The sequence below is a fragment of the Haliotis asinina genome, chromosome 3 (assembly GCF_037392515.1).
Source record: "Haliotis asinina isolate JCU_RB_2024 chromosome 3, JCU_Hal_asi_v2, whole genome shotgun sequence".
In the NCBI taxonomy this organism is placed as follows: domain Eukaryota; kingdom Metazoa; phylum Mollusca; class Gastropoda; order Lepetellida; family Haliotidae; genus Haliotis; species Haliotis asinina.
In genome coordinates, this window is record NC_090282.1 from 9,250,350 (window position 1) to 9,265,227 (window position 14,878).

The window sequence follows — 14,878 nt, forward strand, 5'->3', positions numbered from 1 at the left end:
CCTGTAGATATAACAGGCGTGTTATTGGTCCTACCTTGTAAAAAGGGCGCACATGTATGACTAATCCCACCCTGTAGATATAACAGGCGTGTTATTGGTCCTACGTTGTAGGCATGTCGCACATGTATGACTAATCCCACCCTGTAGATATAACAGGCGTGCTATTGGTCCTACGTTGTAGGCATGGCGCACATGTATCACTAATCCCACCCTGTAGATATAACACGCGTGTTATTGGTCCCACCTTATAAGCATTGCGCAAATGTATCACTGTTCCCACCCTGCAGACACAACAGGCGTGTTGTTGATCCTACCTTGTAGGCATGTCGCTCATGTATCACTAATCCCACCTTGTAGATATAACAGGCGTGTTATTGGTCCCACCCTATAGGCATTGCGCAAATGTATCACTATTCCCACCTTGTATACATAACAGGCATGTTATTCGTCCTACCTTGTAGGCATGTCGCACATGTATTACTAATCCCACCCTGTAGATATAACAGGCGTGTTATTGGGTCTACCTTGTAGTCATGTCGCCCATGTATCACTAATCCCACCCTGTAGATATAACAGGCGTGTTATTGGCCCTACCTTGTAGGCATGTCGCACATGTATTACTAGTCCCACCCTGTAGATAAAACAGGCGTGTTATTGGCCCTACCTTGTAGGCATGGCGCACATGTATTACTAATCCCACCTTGTAGATGTAAGAGGCGTGTTATTGGCCCTAAGCTGTAGGCATGGCGCAGATGTATTACTAATCCCACCCTGTAGATATAACAGGCGTGTTATTGGTCCTACGTTGTAGGCATGGCGCACATATATGACTAATCCCACCCTGTAGATATAACAGGCGTGTTATTGGTCCCACCTTATAGGCCTTGCGCAAATGTACCACTAATCCCACCCTGGAGACACAACAGGCGTGTTGTTGATCCTATCTTGTAGGCATGTCGCACATGTATCACTAATCCCACCTTGTAGATATAACAGGCGTGTTATTGGTCCCACCTTATAGGCATTGCGCAAATGTATCACTAATCCCACCCTGTATACATAACAGGCATGTTATTCGTCCTACCTTGTAGGCATGTCGTCCATGTATTACTAATCCCACCCTGTAGATATAACAGGCGTGTTGTTGGTCCTACCTTGTAGTCATGTCGCACATGTATCACTAATCCCACCCTGTAGATACAACAGGTGTGTTTTTGGCCATACCTTGTAGTCATGTCGCACATGTGTCACTAATCCCACCTTGTAGATATAACAGGCGTGTTATTGGCCCTACCTTGTAGGCATGTCGCACATGTATTACTAGTCCCACCCTGTAGATAAAACAGGCGTGTTATTGGCCCTACCTTGTAGGCATGGCGCACATGTATTACTAATCCCACCTTGTAGATATAAGAGGCGTGTTATTGGCCCTAAGTTGTAGGCATGGCGCACATGTATTACTAATCCCACCCTGTAGATATAACAGGCGTGTTATTGGTCCTACGTTGTAGGCATGGCGCACATGTATGACTAATCCCACCCTGTAGATATAACAGGCGTGTTGTTGGTCCTACCTTGTAAAAAGGGCGCACATGTATGACTATTCCCACACTGTAGATATAACAGGCGTGTTATTGGTCCCACCTTATAGGCATTGCGCAAATGTATCACTAATCCTACCCTGTATACAAAACAGGCATGTTATTGGTCCTACCTTGTAGGCATGTCGTACATGTATTACTAATCCCACCCTGTAGATATAACAGGTGTGTTATTGGCCCTACGTTGTAGGCATGGCGCACATGTAGTACTAGTCCCATAATGTAGATACAACAGGCGTGTTATTGGCTCTACCTTGTAGGCATGGCGCACATGCATTACTAATCCCACCTTGTAGATATAACAGGTGTGTTATTTTTCCCACGTTATAGGTATTGCGCAAATGTATCACTAATCCCACCCTGCAGATATAACAGGTGTGTTATTGGCCCTACCTTGCAGCACACATGTATCACTAATCCCACCCTGCATATATTACAGTCGTGTTATTCGTCCTAACTTGTAGGCATGTCGCCCATGTATTACTAATCCCACCTTGTAGATGTAACAGGAATGTTATTGGCCCTACCTTGTAGGCATGTCGCACATGTGTTACTAATCCCACCCGGTAGATATAACAGGCGTGTTACTGGCCCTGCCTTGTAGGCATGGCGCACATGTATCACTAATCCCACCTTGTAGATATAACAGGCGTGTTATTGGACCTACGTTGTAGGCATGGCGCACATGTATTACTAATCCCACCCTGCAGATATAACACACGAGTTATTGGTCCTACGTTGTAGGCATGGCGCTCATGTATCACTAATCCCACCCTGTAGATATAACAGGCGTGCTATTGGCCCTACGTTGTAGGCATGGCACACATGTATGACTATTCCCACCCTGTAGATATAACAGGCGTGTTATTGGTCCTACCTTGTAAAGAGGGCGCACATGTATGACTAATCCCACCCTGTAGATACAACAGGCGCGTTATTGGTCCTACCTTGTAGGCATGTCGCACATGTATGACTGATCCCACCCTGTAGATATAACAGGCGTGTTATTGGTCCTACGTTGTAGGCATGGCGCACATGTATGACTAATCCCACCCTGTAGATATAACAGGCGTGTTATTGGCCCTACCTTGTAGACATGGCGCACATGTATTACTAATCCCACCCTGTAGATATAACAGGTGTGTTATTGGCCCTACCTTGCAGCACACATGTATCACTAATCCCACCCTGTAGATATAACAGACGTGCTATTGGCCCTACGTTGTAGGCATGGCACACATGTATTACTAATCCCACCCTGTAGATATAACAGGCGTGTTATTGGTCCTACCTTGTAGGCATGGCGCACATGTATGACTAATCCCACCCTGTAGATATAACAGGCGTGTTATTGTTCGTACGTTGTAGGCATGTCGCACATGTATTACTAATCCCACCCTGTAGATATAACAGGCGTGTTATTGGTCCTACGTTGTAGGCATGGCGCACATGTATGTCTAATCCCACCCTGTAGATATAACAGGCGTGTTATTGGTCCCACCTTATAGGCATTGCGCAAATGTATCACTATTCCCACCCTGCAGACACAACAGGCGTGTTGTTGATCCTACCTTGTAGGCATGTCGCACATGTATCACTAATCCCACCTTGTAGATATAACAGGCGTGTTATTGGTCCCACCTTAAAGGCATTGCGCAAATGTATCACTAATCCCACCCTGTATACATAACAGGCATGTTATTCGTCCTACCTTGTAGGCATGTCGCCCATCTATTACTAATCCCACCCTGTAGATATAACAGGCGTGCTATTGGTCCTACCTTGTAGGCATGGCGCACATGTATCACTAATCCCACCTTGCAGATATAACAGGCGTGTTATTGGACCTACGTTGTAGGCATGGCGCACATGTATTACTAATCCCACCCTGCAGATATAACACACGAGTTATTGGTCCTACGTTGTAGGCATGGCGCTCATGTATCAATAATCCCACCCTGTAGATATAACAGGCGTGCTATTGGCCCTACGTTGTAGGCATGGCACACATGTATTACTAATCCCACCCTGTAGATATAACAGGCGTGTTATTGGTCCTACCTTGTAAAGAGGGCGCACATGTATGACTAATCCCACCCTGTAGATATAACAGGCGCGTTATTGGTCCTACGTTGTAGGCATGTCGCACATGTATGACTGATCCCACCCTGTAGATATAACAGGCGTGTTATTGGTCCTACGTTGTAGGCATGGCGCACATGTATCACTATTCCCACCCTGCAGACACAACAGGCGTGTTGTTGATCCTACCTTGTAGGCATGTCGCTCATGTATTACTAATCCCACCTTGTAGATATAACAAGCGTGTTATTGGTCCCACCTTAAAGGCATTGCGCAAATGTATCACTAATCCCACCCTGTATACATAACAGGCATGTTATTCGTCCTACCTTGTAGGCATGTCGCCCATCTATTACTAATCCCACCCTGTAGACATAACAGGCGTGCTATTGGTCCTACCTTGTAGGCATGGCGCACATGTATCACTAATCCCACCTTGCAGATATAACAGGCGTGTTATTGGACCTACGTTGTAGGCATGGCGCACATGTATTACTAATCCCACCCTGCAGATATAACACACGAGTTATTGGTCCTACGTTGTAGGCATGGCGCTCATGTATCAATAATCCCACCCTGTAGATATAACAGGCGTGCTATTGGCCCTACGTTGTAGGCATGGCACACATGTATTACTAATCCCACCCTGTAGATATAACAGGCGTGTTATTGGTCCTACCTTGTAAAGAGGGCGCACATCTATGACTAATCCCACCCTGTAGATATAACAGGCGCGTTATTGGTCCTACGTTGTAGGCATGTCGCACATGTATGACTGATCCCACCCTGTAGATATAACAGGCGTGTTATTGGTCCTACGTTGTAGGCATGGCGCACATGTATGACTAACCCCACCCTGTAGATATAACAGGCGTGTTATTGGTCCCACCTCATAGGCATTTCGCAAATGTATCACTATTCCCACCCTGCAGACACAACAGGCGTGTTGTTGATCCTACCTTGTAGGCATGTCGCTCATGTATTACTAATCCCACCTTGTAGATATAACAGGCGTGTTATTGGTCCCACCTTATAGGCATTGCGCAAATGTATCACTAATCCCACCCTGTATACATAACAGGCATGTTATTCGTCCTAACTTGTAGGCATGTCGCACATGTATTACTAATCCCACCCTGTAGATATAACAGGCGTGTTATTGCTCCTACCTTGTAGTCATGTCGCACATGTATCATTAATCCCACCCTGTAGATATAACAGGCGTGTTATTGGCCCTACCTTGTAGGCATGTCGCACATGTATTACTAATCCCACCCTGTAGATAAAACAGGCGTGTTATTGGCCCTACCTTGTAGACATGGCGCACATGTATTACTAATCCCACCCTGTAGATATAACAGGCGTGTTATTGGTCGTACGTTGTAGGCATGTCGCACATGTATTACTAATCCCACCCTGTAGATATAACAGGCGTGTTGTTGGTCCTACGTTGTAGGCATGGCGCACATGTATGACTAATCCCACCCTGTAGATATAACAGGCGTGTTATTGGTCCCACCTTATAGGCATTGCGCAAATGTATCACTATTCCCACCCTGCAGACACAACAGGCGTGTTGTTGATCCTACCTTGTAGGCATGTCGCCCATCTATTACTAATCCCACCCTGTAGATATAACAGGCGTGTTATTGGTCCTACCTTGTAGGCATGGCGCACATGTATGACTAATCCCACCCTGTAGATATAACAGGCGTGTTATTGGTCCCACCTTAAAGGCATTGCGCAAATGTATCACTAATCCCACCCTGTATACATAACAGGCATGTTATTCGTCCTACCTTGTAGGCATGTCGCCCATCTATTACTAATCCCACCCTGTAGATATAACAGGCGTGTTATTGGTCCTACCTTGTAGGCATGGCGCACATGTATCACTAATCCCACCTTGCAGATATAACAGGCGTGTTATTGGACCTACGTTGTAGGCATGGCGCACATGTATTACTAATCCCACCCTGCAGATATAACACACGAGTTATTGGTCCTACGTTGTAGGCATGGCGCTCATGTATCACTAATCCCACCCTGTAGATATAACAGGCGTGCTATTGGCCCTACGTTGTAGGCATGGCACACATGTATTACTAATCCCACCCTGTAGATATAACAGGCGTGTTATTGGTCCTACCTTGTAAAGAGGGCGCACATCTATGACTAATCCCACCCTGCAGACACAACAGGCGTGCTATTGGCCCTACGTTGTAGGCATGGCACACATGTATTACTAATCCCACCCTGTAGATGTAACAGGTGTGTTATTGGTCCTACCTTGTAGGCATGGCGCACATGTATGACTAATCCCACCCTGTATATATAACAGGCGTGTTATTGGTCGTACGTTGTAGGCATGTCGCACATGTATGACTAATCCCACCCTGTAGATATAACAGGCGTGTTATTGGTCCTACGTTGTAGGCATGGTGCACATGTATGACTAATCCCACCCTGTAGATATAACAGGCGTGTTATTGGTCCCACCTTATAGGCATTGCGCAAATGTATCACTATTCCCACCCTGCAGACACAACACGCGTGTTGTTGATCCTACCTTGTAGGCATGTCGCTCATGTATCACTAGTCCCACCTTGTAGATATAACAGGCGTGTTATTGGTCCCACCTTATAGGCATTGCGCAAATGTATCACTAATCCCACCCTGTATACATAACAGGCATGTTATTCGTCCTAACTTGTAGGCATGTCGCACATGTATTACTAATCCCACCCTGTAGATATAACAGGCGTGTTATTGGTCCTACCTTGTAGTCATGTCGCACATGTATCACTAATCCCACCCTGTAGATATAACAGGCGTGTTATTGGCCCTACCTTGTAGGCATGTCGCACATGTATTACTAATCCCACCCTGTAGATAAAACAGGCGTGTTATTGGCCCTACCTTGTAGACATGGCGCACATGTATTACTAATCCCACCCTGTAGATATAACAGGCGTGTTATTGGTCGTACGTTGTAGGCATGTCGCACATGTATTACTAATCCCACCCTGTAGATATAACAGGCGTGTTATTGGTCCTACGTTGTAGGCATGGCGCACATGTATGACTAATCCCACCCTGTAGATATAACAGGCGTGTTATTGGTCCCACCTTATAGGCATTGCGCAAATGTATCACTAATCCCACCCTGCAGACACAACAGGCGTGTTGTTGATCCTACCTTGTAGGCATGTCGCCCATCTATTACTAATCCCACCCTGTAGATATAACAGGCGTGTTATTGGTCCTACCTTGTAGGCATGGCGCACATGTATGACTAATCCCACCCTGTAGATATAACAGGCGTGTTATTGGTCCTACGTTGTAGGCATGGCGCACATGTATGACTAATCCCACCCTGTAGATATAACAGGCGTGTTATTGGTCCCACCTTATAGGCATTGCGCAAATGTATCACTATTCCCACCCTGCAGACACAACAGGCGTGTTGTTGATCCTACCTTGTAGGCATGTCGCACATGTATCACTAATCCCACCTTGTAGATATAACAGGCGTGTTATTGGTCCCACCTTAAAGGCATTGCGCAAATGTATCACTAATCCCACCCTGTATACATAACAGGCATGTTATTCGTCCTACCTTGTAGGCATGTCGCCCATCTATTACTAATCCCACCCTGTAGATATAACAGGCGTGTTATTGGTCCTACCTTGTAGGCATGGCGCACATGTATCACTAATCCCACCTTGCAGATATAACAGGCGTGTTATTGGACCTACGTTGTAGGCATGGCGCACATGTATTACTAATCCCACCCTGCAGATATAACACACGAGTTATTGGTCCTACGTTGTAGGCATGGCGCTCATGTTTCACTAATCCCACCCTGTAGATATAACAGGCGTGCTATTGGCCCTACGTTGTAGGCATGGCACACATGTATTACTAATCCCACCCTGTAGATATAACAGGCGTGTTATTGGTTCTACCTTGTAAAGAGGGCGCACATCTATGACTAATCCCACCCTGCAGACACAACAGGCGTGTTGTTGATCCTACCTTGTAGGCATGGCGCTCATGTATCACTAATCCCACCCTGTAGATATAACAGACGTGCTATTGGCCCTACGTTGTAGGCATGGCACACATGTATTACTAATCCCACCCTGTAGATGTAACAGGTGTGTTATTGGTCCTACCTTGTAGGCATGGCGCACATGTATGACTAATCCCACCCTGTATATATAACAGGCGTGTTATTGGTCGTACGTTGTAGGCATGTCGCACATGTATGACTAATCCCACCCTGTAGATATAACAGGCGTGTTATTGGTCCTACGTTGTAGGCATGGTGCACATGTATGACTAATCCCACCCTGTAGATATAACAGGCGTGTTATTGGTCCCACCTTATAGGCATTGCGCAAATGTATCACTATTCCCACCCTGCAGACACAACAGGCGTGTTGTTGATCCTACCTTGTAGGCATGTCGCACATGTATCACTAATCCCACCTTGTAGATATATCAGGCGTGTTATTGGTCCCACCTTATAGGCATTGCGCAAATGTATCACTAATCCCACCCTGTATACATAACAGGCATGTTATTCGTCCTACCTTGTAGGCATGTCGCCCATGTATTACTAATCCCACCCTGTAGATATAACAGGCGTGTTATTGGTCCTACCTTGTAGTCATGTCGCACATGTATCACTAATCCCACCCTGTAGATATAACAGGCGTGTTATTGGCCCTACCTTGTAGGCATGTCGCACATGTATTACTAGTCCCACCCTGTAGATAGAACAGGCGTGTTATTGGCCCTACCTTGTAGGCATGGCGCACATGTATTACTAATACCAGCTTGTAGATATAAGAGGCGTGTCATTGGCACTAAGTTGTAGGCATGGCGCAGATGTATTACGAATCCCACCCTGTAGATATAACAGGCGTGTTATTGGTCCTACGTTGTAGGCATGGCGCACATGTATGACTAATCCCACCCTGTAGATATAACAGGCGTGTTGTTGGTCCTACGTTGTAGGCATGGCGCACATGTATGACTATTCCCACCCTGTAGATATAACAGGCGTGTTATTGGTCCCACCTTATAGGCATTGCGCAAATGTACCACTAATCCCACCCTGGAGAGACAACAGGCGTGTTGTTGATCCTATCTTGTAGGCATGTCGCACATGTATCACTAATCCCACCTTGTAGATATAACATGCGTGTTATTGGTCCCACCTTATAGGCATTGCGCAAATGTATCATTAGTCCTACCCTGTATACATAACAGGCATGTTATTCGTCTTACCTTGTAGGCATGTCGTCCATGTATTTCTAATCCCACCCTGTAGATATAACAGGCGTGTTGTTGGTCCTACCTTGTAGTCATGTCGCACATGTATCACTAATCCCACCCTGTAGATATAACAGGCGTGTTTTTGGCCATACCTTGTAGGCATGTCGCACATGTATCACTAATCCCACCCTGTAGATATAACAGGCGTGTTATTGGCCCTACCTTGTAGGCATGTCGCACATGTATTACTAGTCCCACCCTGTAGATAAAACAGGCGTGTTACTGGCCCTACCTTTTAGGCATGGCGCACATGTATTACTAATCCCACCTTGTAGATATATGAGGCGTGTTATTGGCCCTAAGTTGTAGGCATGGCGCACATGTATTACTAATCCCACCCTGTAGATATAACAGGCGTGTTATTGGTCCTACGTTGTAGGGATGGCGCACATGTATGACTAATCCCACCCTGTAGATATAACAGGCGTGTTGTTGGTCCTACGTTGTAGGCATGACGCACATGTATGACTATTCCCACCCTGTAGATATAACAGGCGTGTTATTGGTCCCACCTTATAGGCATTGCGCAAATGTACCACTAATCCCACCCTGGAGACACAACAGGCGTGTTGTTGATCCTATCTTGTAGGCATGTCGCACATGTATCACTAATCCCACCTTGTAGATATAACAGGCGTGTTATTGGTCCCACCTTAAAGGCATTGCGCAAATGCATCACTAATCCCACCCTGTATACATAACAGGCATGTTATTCGTCCTACCTTGTAGGCATGTCGCCCATGTATTACTAGTCCCACCCTGTAGATAAAACACGCGTGTTTTTGGCCCTACCTTGTAGGCATGTCGCACATATATTACTAATCCCACCCTGCAGATATAACAGGCGTGTTATTGCCCCTTCCTTGTAGGCATGGCTCACATGTATCACTAATCCCACCCTGTAGATATAACAGGCGTGTTATTGGCCCTACCTTGTAGGCATGTCGCACAGGTATTACTAATCCCACCTTGTAGATGTAACAGGCGTGTTATTGGCCCTACGTTGTAGGCATGGCGTACATGTATTACTAATCCCATCCTGTAGATATAACAGGCGAGTTATTGGTCCTACCTTGTAGGCATGGCGCTGATGTATCACTAATCCCACCCTGTAAATATAACAGGCGTGCTATTGGCCCTGCGTTGTAGGCATGGCACACATGTATTACTAATCCCACCCTGTAGATATAACAGGCGTGTTATTGGTCCTACCTTGTAGGCATGTCGCACATGTAATACTAATCCCACTCTGTAGATATAACAGGCGTGTTATTGGTCCTACGTTGTAGGCATGTCGCACATGTATGACTAATCCCACCCTGTTGATATAACAGGCGTGTTATTGGTCCTACGTTGTAGGCATGGCGCACATGTATGACTAATGCCACCCTGTAGATATAACAGGCGTGTTATTGGTCCCACCTTATAGGCATTGCGCAAATGTATTACTATTCCCACCCTGCAGACACAACAGGCGTGTTGTTGATCCTACCTTGTAGGCATGTCGCACATGTATCACTAATCCCACCTTGTAGATATAACAGGCGTGTTATTGGTCCCACCTTATAGGCATTGCGCAAATGTATCACTAATCCCACCCTGTATACATAACAGGCATGTTATTCATCCCACCTTGTAGGCATGTCGCCCATGTATTACTAATCCCACCCTGTAGATATAACAGGCGTGTTATTGGTCCTACCTTGTAGTCATGCCGCACATGTATCACTAATCCCACCCTGTAGATATAACAGGCGTGTTATTGGCCCTACCTTGTAGGCATGTCGCACATGTATTACTAGTCCCACCCTGTAGATATAACAGGCGTGTTATTGGCCCTACCTTGTAGCACACATGTATGACTAATCCCACCCTGTAGATATAACAGGCGTGTTATTGGCCCTACCTTGTAGCACACATGTTTGACTCATCCCACCCTGTAGATATAACAGGCTTGTTATTGGCCCTACCTTGTAGCACCTATGTATTACTAATCCCACCCTGTAGATATAACAGGCGTGTTATTGGCCCTACCTTGTAGCACACATGTATGACTAATCCCACCCTGTAGATATAACAGGCGTGTTATTGGCCCTACCTTGTAGCACACATGTATGACTAATCCCACCCTGTAGATATAACAGGCGTGTTATTGGTTCTACGTTGTAGGACACATGTATGACTAATCCCACCTTGTAGATATAACAGGCGTGTTATTGGCCCTACCTTGTAGGCATGTCGCACATGTATCACTAATCCCACCCTGTAGATATAACAGGCGTGTTATTGGCCCTATCTTGTAGCACACATGTATGACTAATCCCACCCTGTAGATATAACAGGCGTGTTATTGGCCCTACCTTTTAGCACACATGTATGACTAATCCCACCCTGTAGATATAACAGGCGTGTTATTGGCCCTACCTTGTAGGCATGGTGCACGTGTATCACTGATCCCACCCTGTAGATATAACATTCGTGTTATTGGTCCTTCCTTGTAGCACACATGTATGACTAATCCCACCCTGTAGATATAACAGGCGTGTTATTGGCCCTACCTTGCACACACATGTATCACTAATCCCACCTTGTAGATATAACAGGCGTGTTATTGGCCCTACCTTGTAGGCATGTCGCACATGTATGACTAATCCCACCCTGTAGATATAACATGCGTGTTATTGGCCCTACCTTGTAGCACACATGTATGGCTAATCCCACCCTGTAGATATAACAGGCGTGTTTCTGGTCCTACCTTGTAGGCATGGCGCAAATGTATCACTATTTCCACCCTGTAGGCATGATGCAGGTGTAAAATACATCCTCTCGGCACATCACATGCGTATTCTCATGTCCGCACAGCACAATGTAACTGCTAGTAAGTGTACTGTACTGCTTGACACTATTCACCAAACACGCCCATTATTAGATTCACCTTGTAGATGTCTTGGGACAATTTAGTACTATCTAAACCATTGTAAAGCAAAGGTGGAGTAGGTCTTTACAGGACCACAATGTTGAGGTGCCCTTTGTGCAGCCTTGCATGAATAGTAACATCATTCCTCACCTTTAGGTTTGGGCGGCGTCAGGTGGCGATGATCTACCATTTCATGGCGGGTACCTCTCTCATACTCTCTGTCATCATCCTCACTACTGCAGGTAAACCATCTGTGATTATCGTCTCCAGTTAGCTGACGCCTGTAATATTCGATGTCGATTATTGGTCGAACACACATTTAGATCAACTCTTGAGAAAGACCATACACTTGTGCTTGTATCTCAGGTGACACACACGCTGGCGGTTCAGCAGCCACTGCACTCAACATGTTTGGGAAGTTCGCCATTACTGGATCCTTCAACGCACTCTTCATCTACAGCCCCGAACTGTTCCCCACAAACCTCAGGTACAGTGACTGCATTACTGGTGGAGCACACGTTGCATAGGCAGAAATTACGTTTTCAGATCTTCCCAGCAAACAGTACACACCTTCAAGGCAATAGAAATGCTTACTTGTTACATACATGTAACGAACGCACTCACGCGGCTGACTATGATGCATGCTCGTTCATTCTTTGTTTTCATCAGAAGTCATGTAGAAAAAATCATGGCGTCACGTATGCGGCATGTTTTCAAATTAATTTTAACTGGAACAAATGTATAATGATCTCAGCCGCACGTATAGCTGTGTATCTTGTTGAAATGTTTGTTATGTTGGTTTCAGGACGGCAGGTTTAGGAATGGGGTCGGCGATGTCGCGAGTAGGTGGGATGACAGCCCCGTACTCAGATCGACTGGTGAGGCCATCCATCCATTTTGGATATTTATCATATCACTCCCACTCCCAGCCATTCCTGTCCACCTAACCTTCCCATTCCACCATCCATCACGAAGTGTAGTCTGAATGTTCACTGTACATAAATACGTTATCGCGGCCAAGCACAGCCGAGGGAGTTGAAATATAACACTTGATGACATGCAATATCCGTACACATGGTTCCCAGGAACAGTACTCGACATTCTGACATACACACGTGTTGGCCAGTAACTGTGCTCGACATTCTGACATACACACGTGTTGGCCACTAAATGTACTCGACGTGCTAGCATACACACGTGTTGCCCGGTAACGGTACTCGACATTCTAACATAAACACGTGATGCCCAGTAACTGTACTCGACTTTCTGTCACAGACACGCGTTGTATAGTGAGTGTACTCGACATTCTGACATACACACGTGTTGGCCAGTAACTGTGCTCGACATTCTGACACACACATGTGTTTCCCAGTAACTGTACTCGACATTCTGACATACACACACGTTGCCTCGTAACTGTACTCGACATTCTGATATACACACTTATTGTCCAGTAACTGTACTCGACATTCTAACAGAAACACGTGTTGCCTAGTAACTGTACTCGACATTCTGACATACACACACGCTGCCTCGTAACTGTACTCGACATTCCCAGGACATGGTTCTCAGTAACAGTACTCGACATTCTGACATACACACGTGTTGCCCAGTAGCAGTACTTGACATTCTGACATACACACACGCTGCCTAGTAACTGTACTCGGCATTCTGACATACACACGTGTTGGCCAGTAACTGTGCTCGACATTCTGACACACACATGTGTTTCCCAGTAACTGTACTCGACATTCTGACATACACACACGCTGCCTCGTAACTGTACTCGACATTCTGATATACACACGTGTTGCCCAGTAACAGTACTCGACATTCTGACACAGACACGTGTTGCATATAGTGAGTGTACTTGACATTGTGACACAGACACGGGTTTGGCCAGTAATAATCCTCGACATTTTGACACACACACACGGGTTCCCCAGTAACCTTACTGGACATTCTGATATAAACATGTTCTATGGTGAGTGTACTCGTTGCCTCGTAACTGTACTCGACATTCTGATATACACACTTGTTGTCCAGTAACTGTACTCGACATTTTGACATAAACACGTGTTGCCTAGTAACTGTACTCGACATTCTGACATAAACACGTGTTGCCCTGTAACAGTACTCTACCTACTGACATACACACGTGTTGGCCAGTAACTGTACCCGACATTCTGACATTCACACACGTTGCCTAGTAACTGTACTCGACATTCTGGCATACACACATGTTGCATAGCGGGTGTACTCGACATTCTGACATAAGCACGTGATGCCCAGTAACTGTACTCGACATTCTGTCACAGACACGTGTTGTATAGTGAGAGTACAGGACATTCTGACATACCCACGTGGTGCCTAGTAACTGTACTCGACGTGATCAGCGTTCGAAATAATCGCCGGACAGTATTCTGTTGTTAATTACATGGGCCTGCATATTTCATTCAAGGCCTCTAGATCTTAAAGCCAGCAGGCGGCATCAGGCCCTGGTGACCACCTGGCAAATTAAAGCATTGCAAACACTGATATAGACACATGTCGTACAGAGTGTTCCACCCAGATTCGTTTCTGCCAACAGATACACTTGCTTTCTTTCCCACAGCAAGACAGACACAAGCAGCTTTTCAGACAATAGACTGTTTTTTCCAACAGGCTGCGAAGGTGATATGGGGGCCAGGGGCTCTGTTTGGGACACTCTGCCTTATCGCCACGTTCCTTATACGATTCCTTCCTGAGACGAAGGGACGGGAACTCCCTACAACAATAGAGGAAATCAATGAGATGTACTCAAGAAAACGGAAACCAAAGCAAGATGAGAAGCAGGATGACAGTTGACCTTCACACCGGATTGTTCTGATAAAACTGTTTCTGTTGTATGTTTTCATCGCTATGCAATAATCCCAGAATTAAAACTTTTGT

At 45.7% G+C, this 14,878-nt stretch overlaps 1 protein-coding gene across 1 annotated transcript in view; it reads left to right on the forward strand.

Annotated features, from left to right (window-relative positions):
* The window catches only part of LOC137277427 (organic cation transporter protein-like), a 29,639-nt gene extending 14,845 nt beyond the window's left edge, over positions 1–14,794 (forward strand). The window contains exons 7-10 of the mRNA XM_067809148.1: positions 12,104–12,189; positions 12,314–12,434; positions 12,753–12,825; positions 14,612–14,794. Coding sequence (XP_067665249.1) covers positions 12,104–12,189; positions 12,314–12,434; positions 12,753–12,825; positions 14,612–14,794 — 463 coding nt within the window. The remainder of the gene's footprint in view (positions 1–12,103; positions 12,190–12,313; positions 12,435–12,752; positions 12,826–14,611) is intronic.
* Positions 14,795–14,878: the final 84 nt, after the last annotated feature.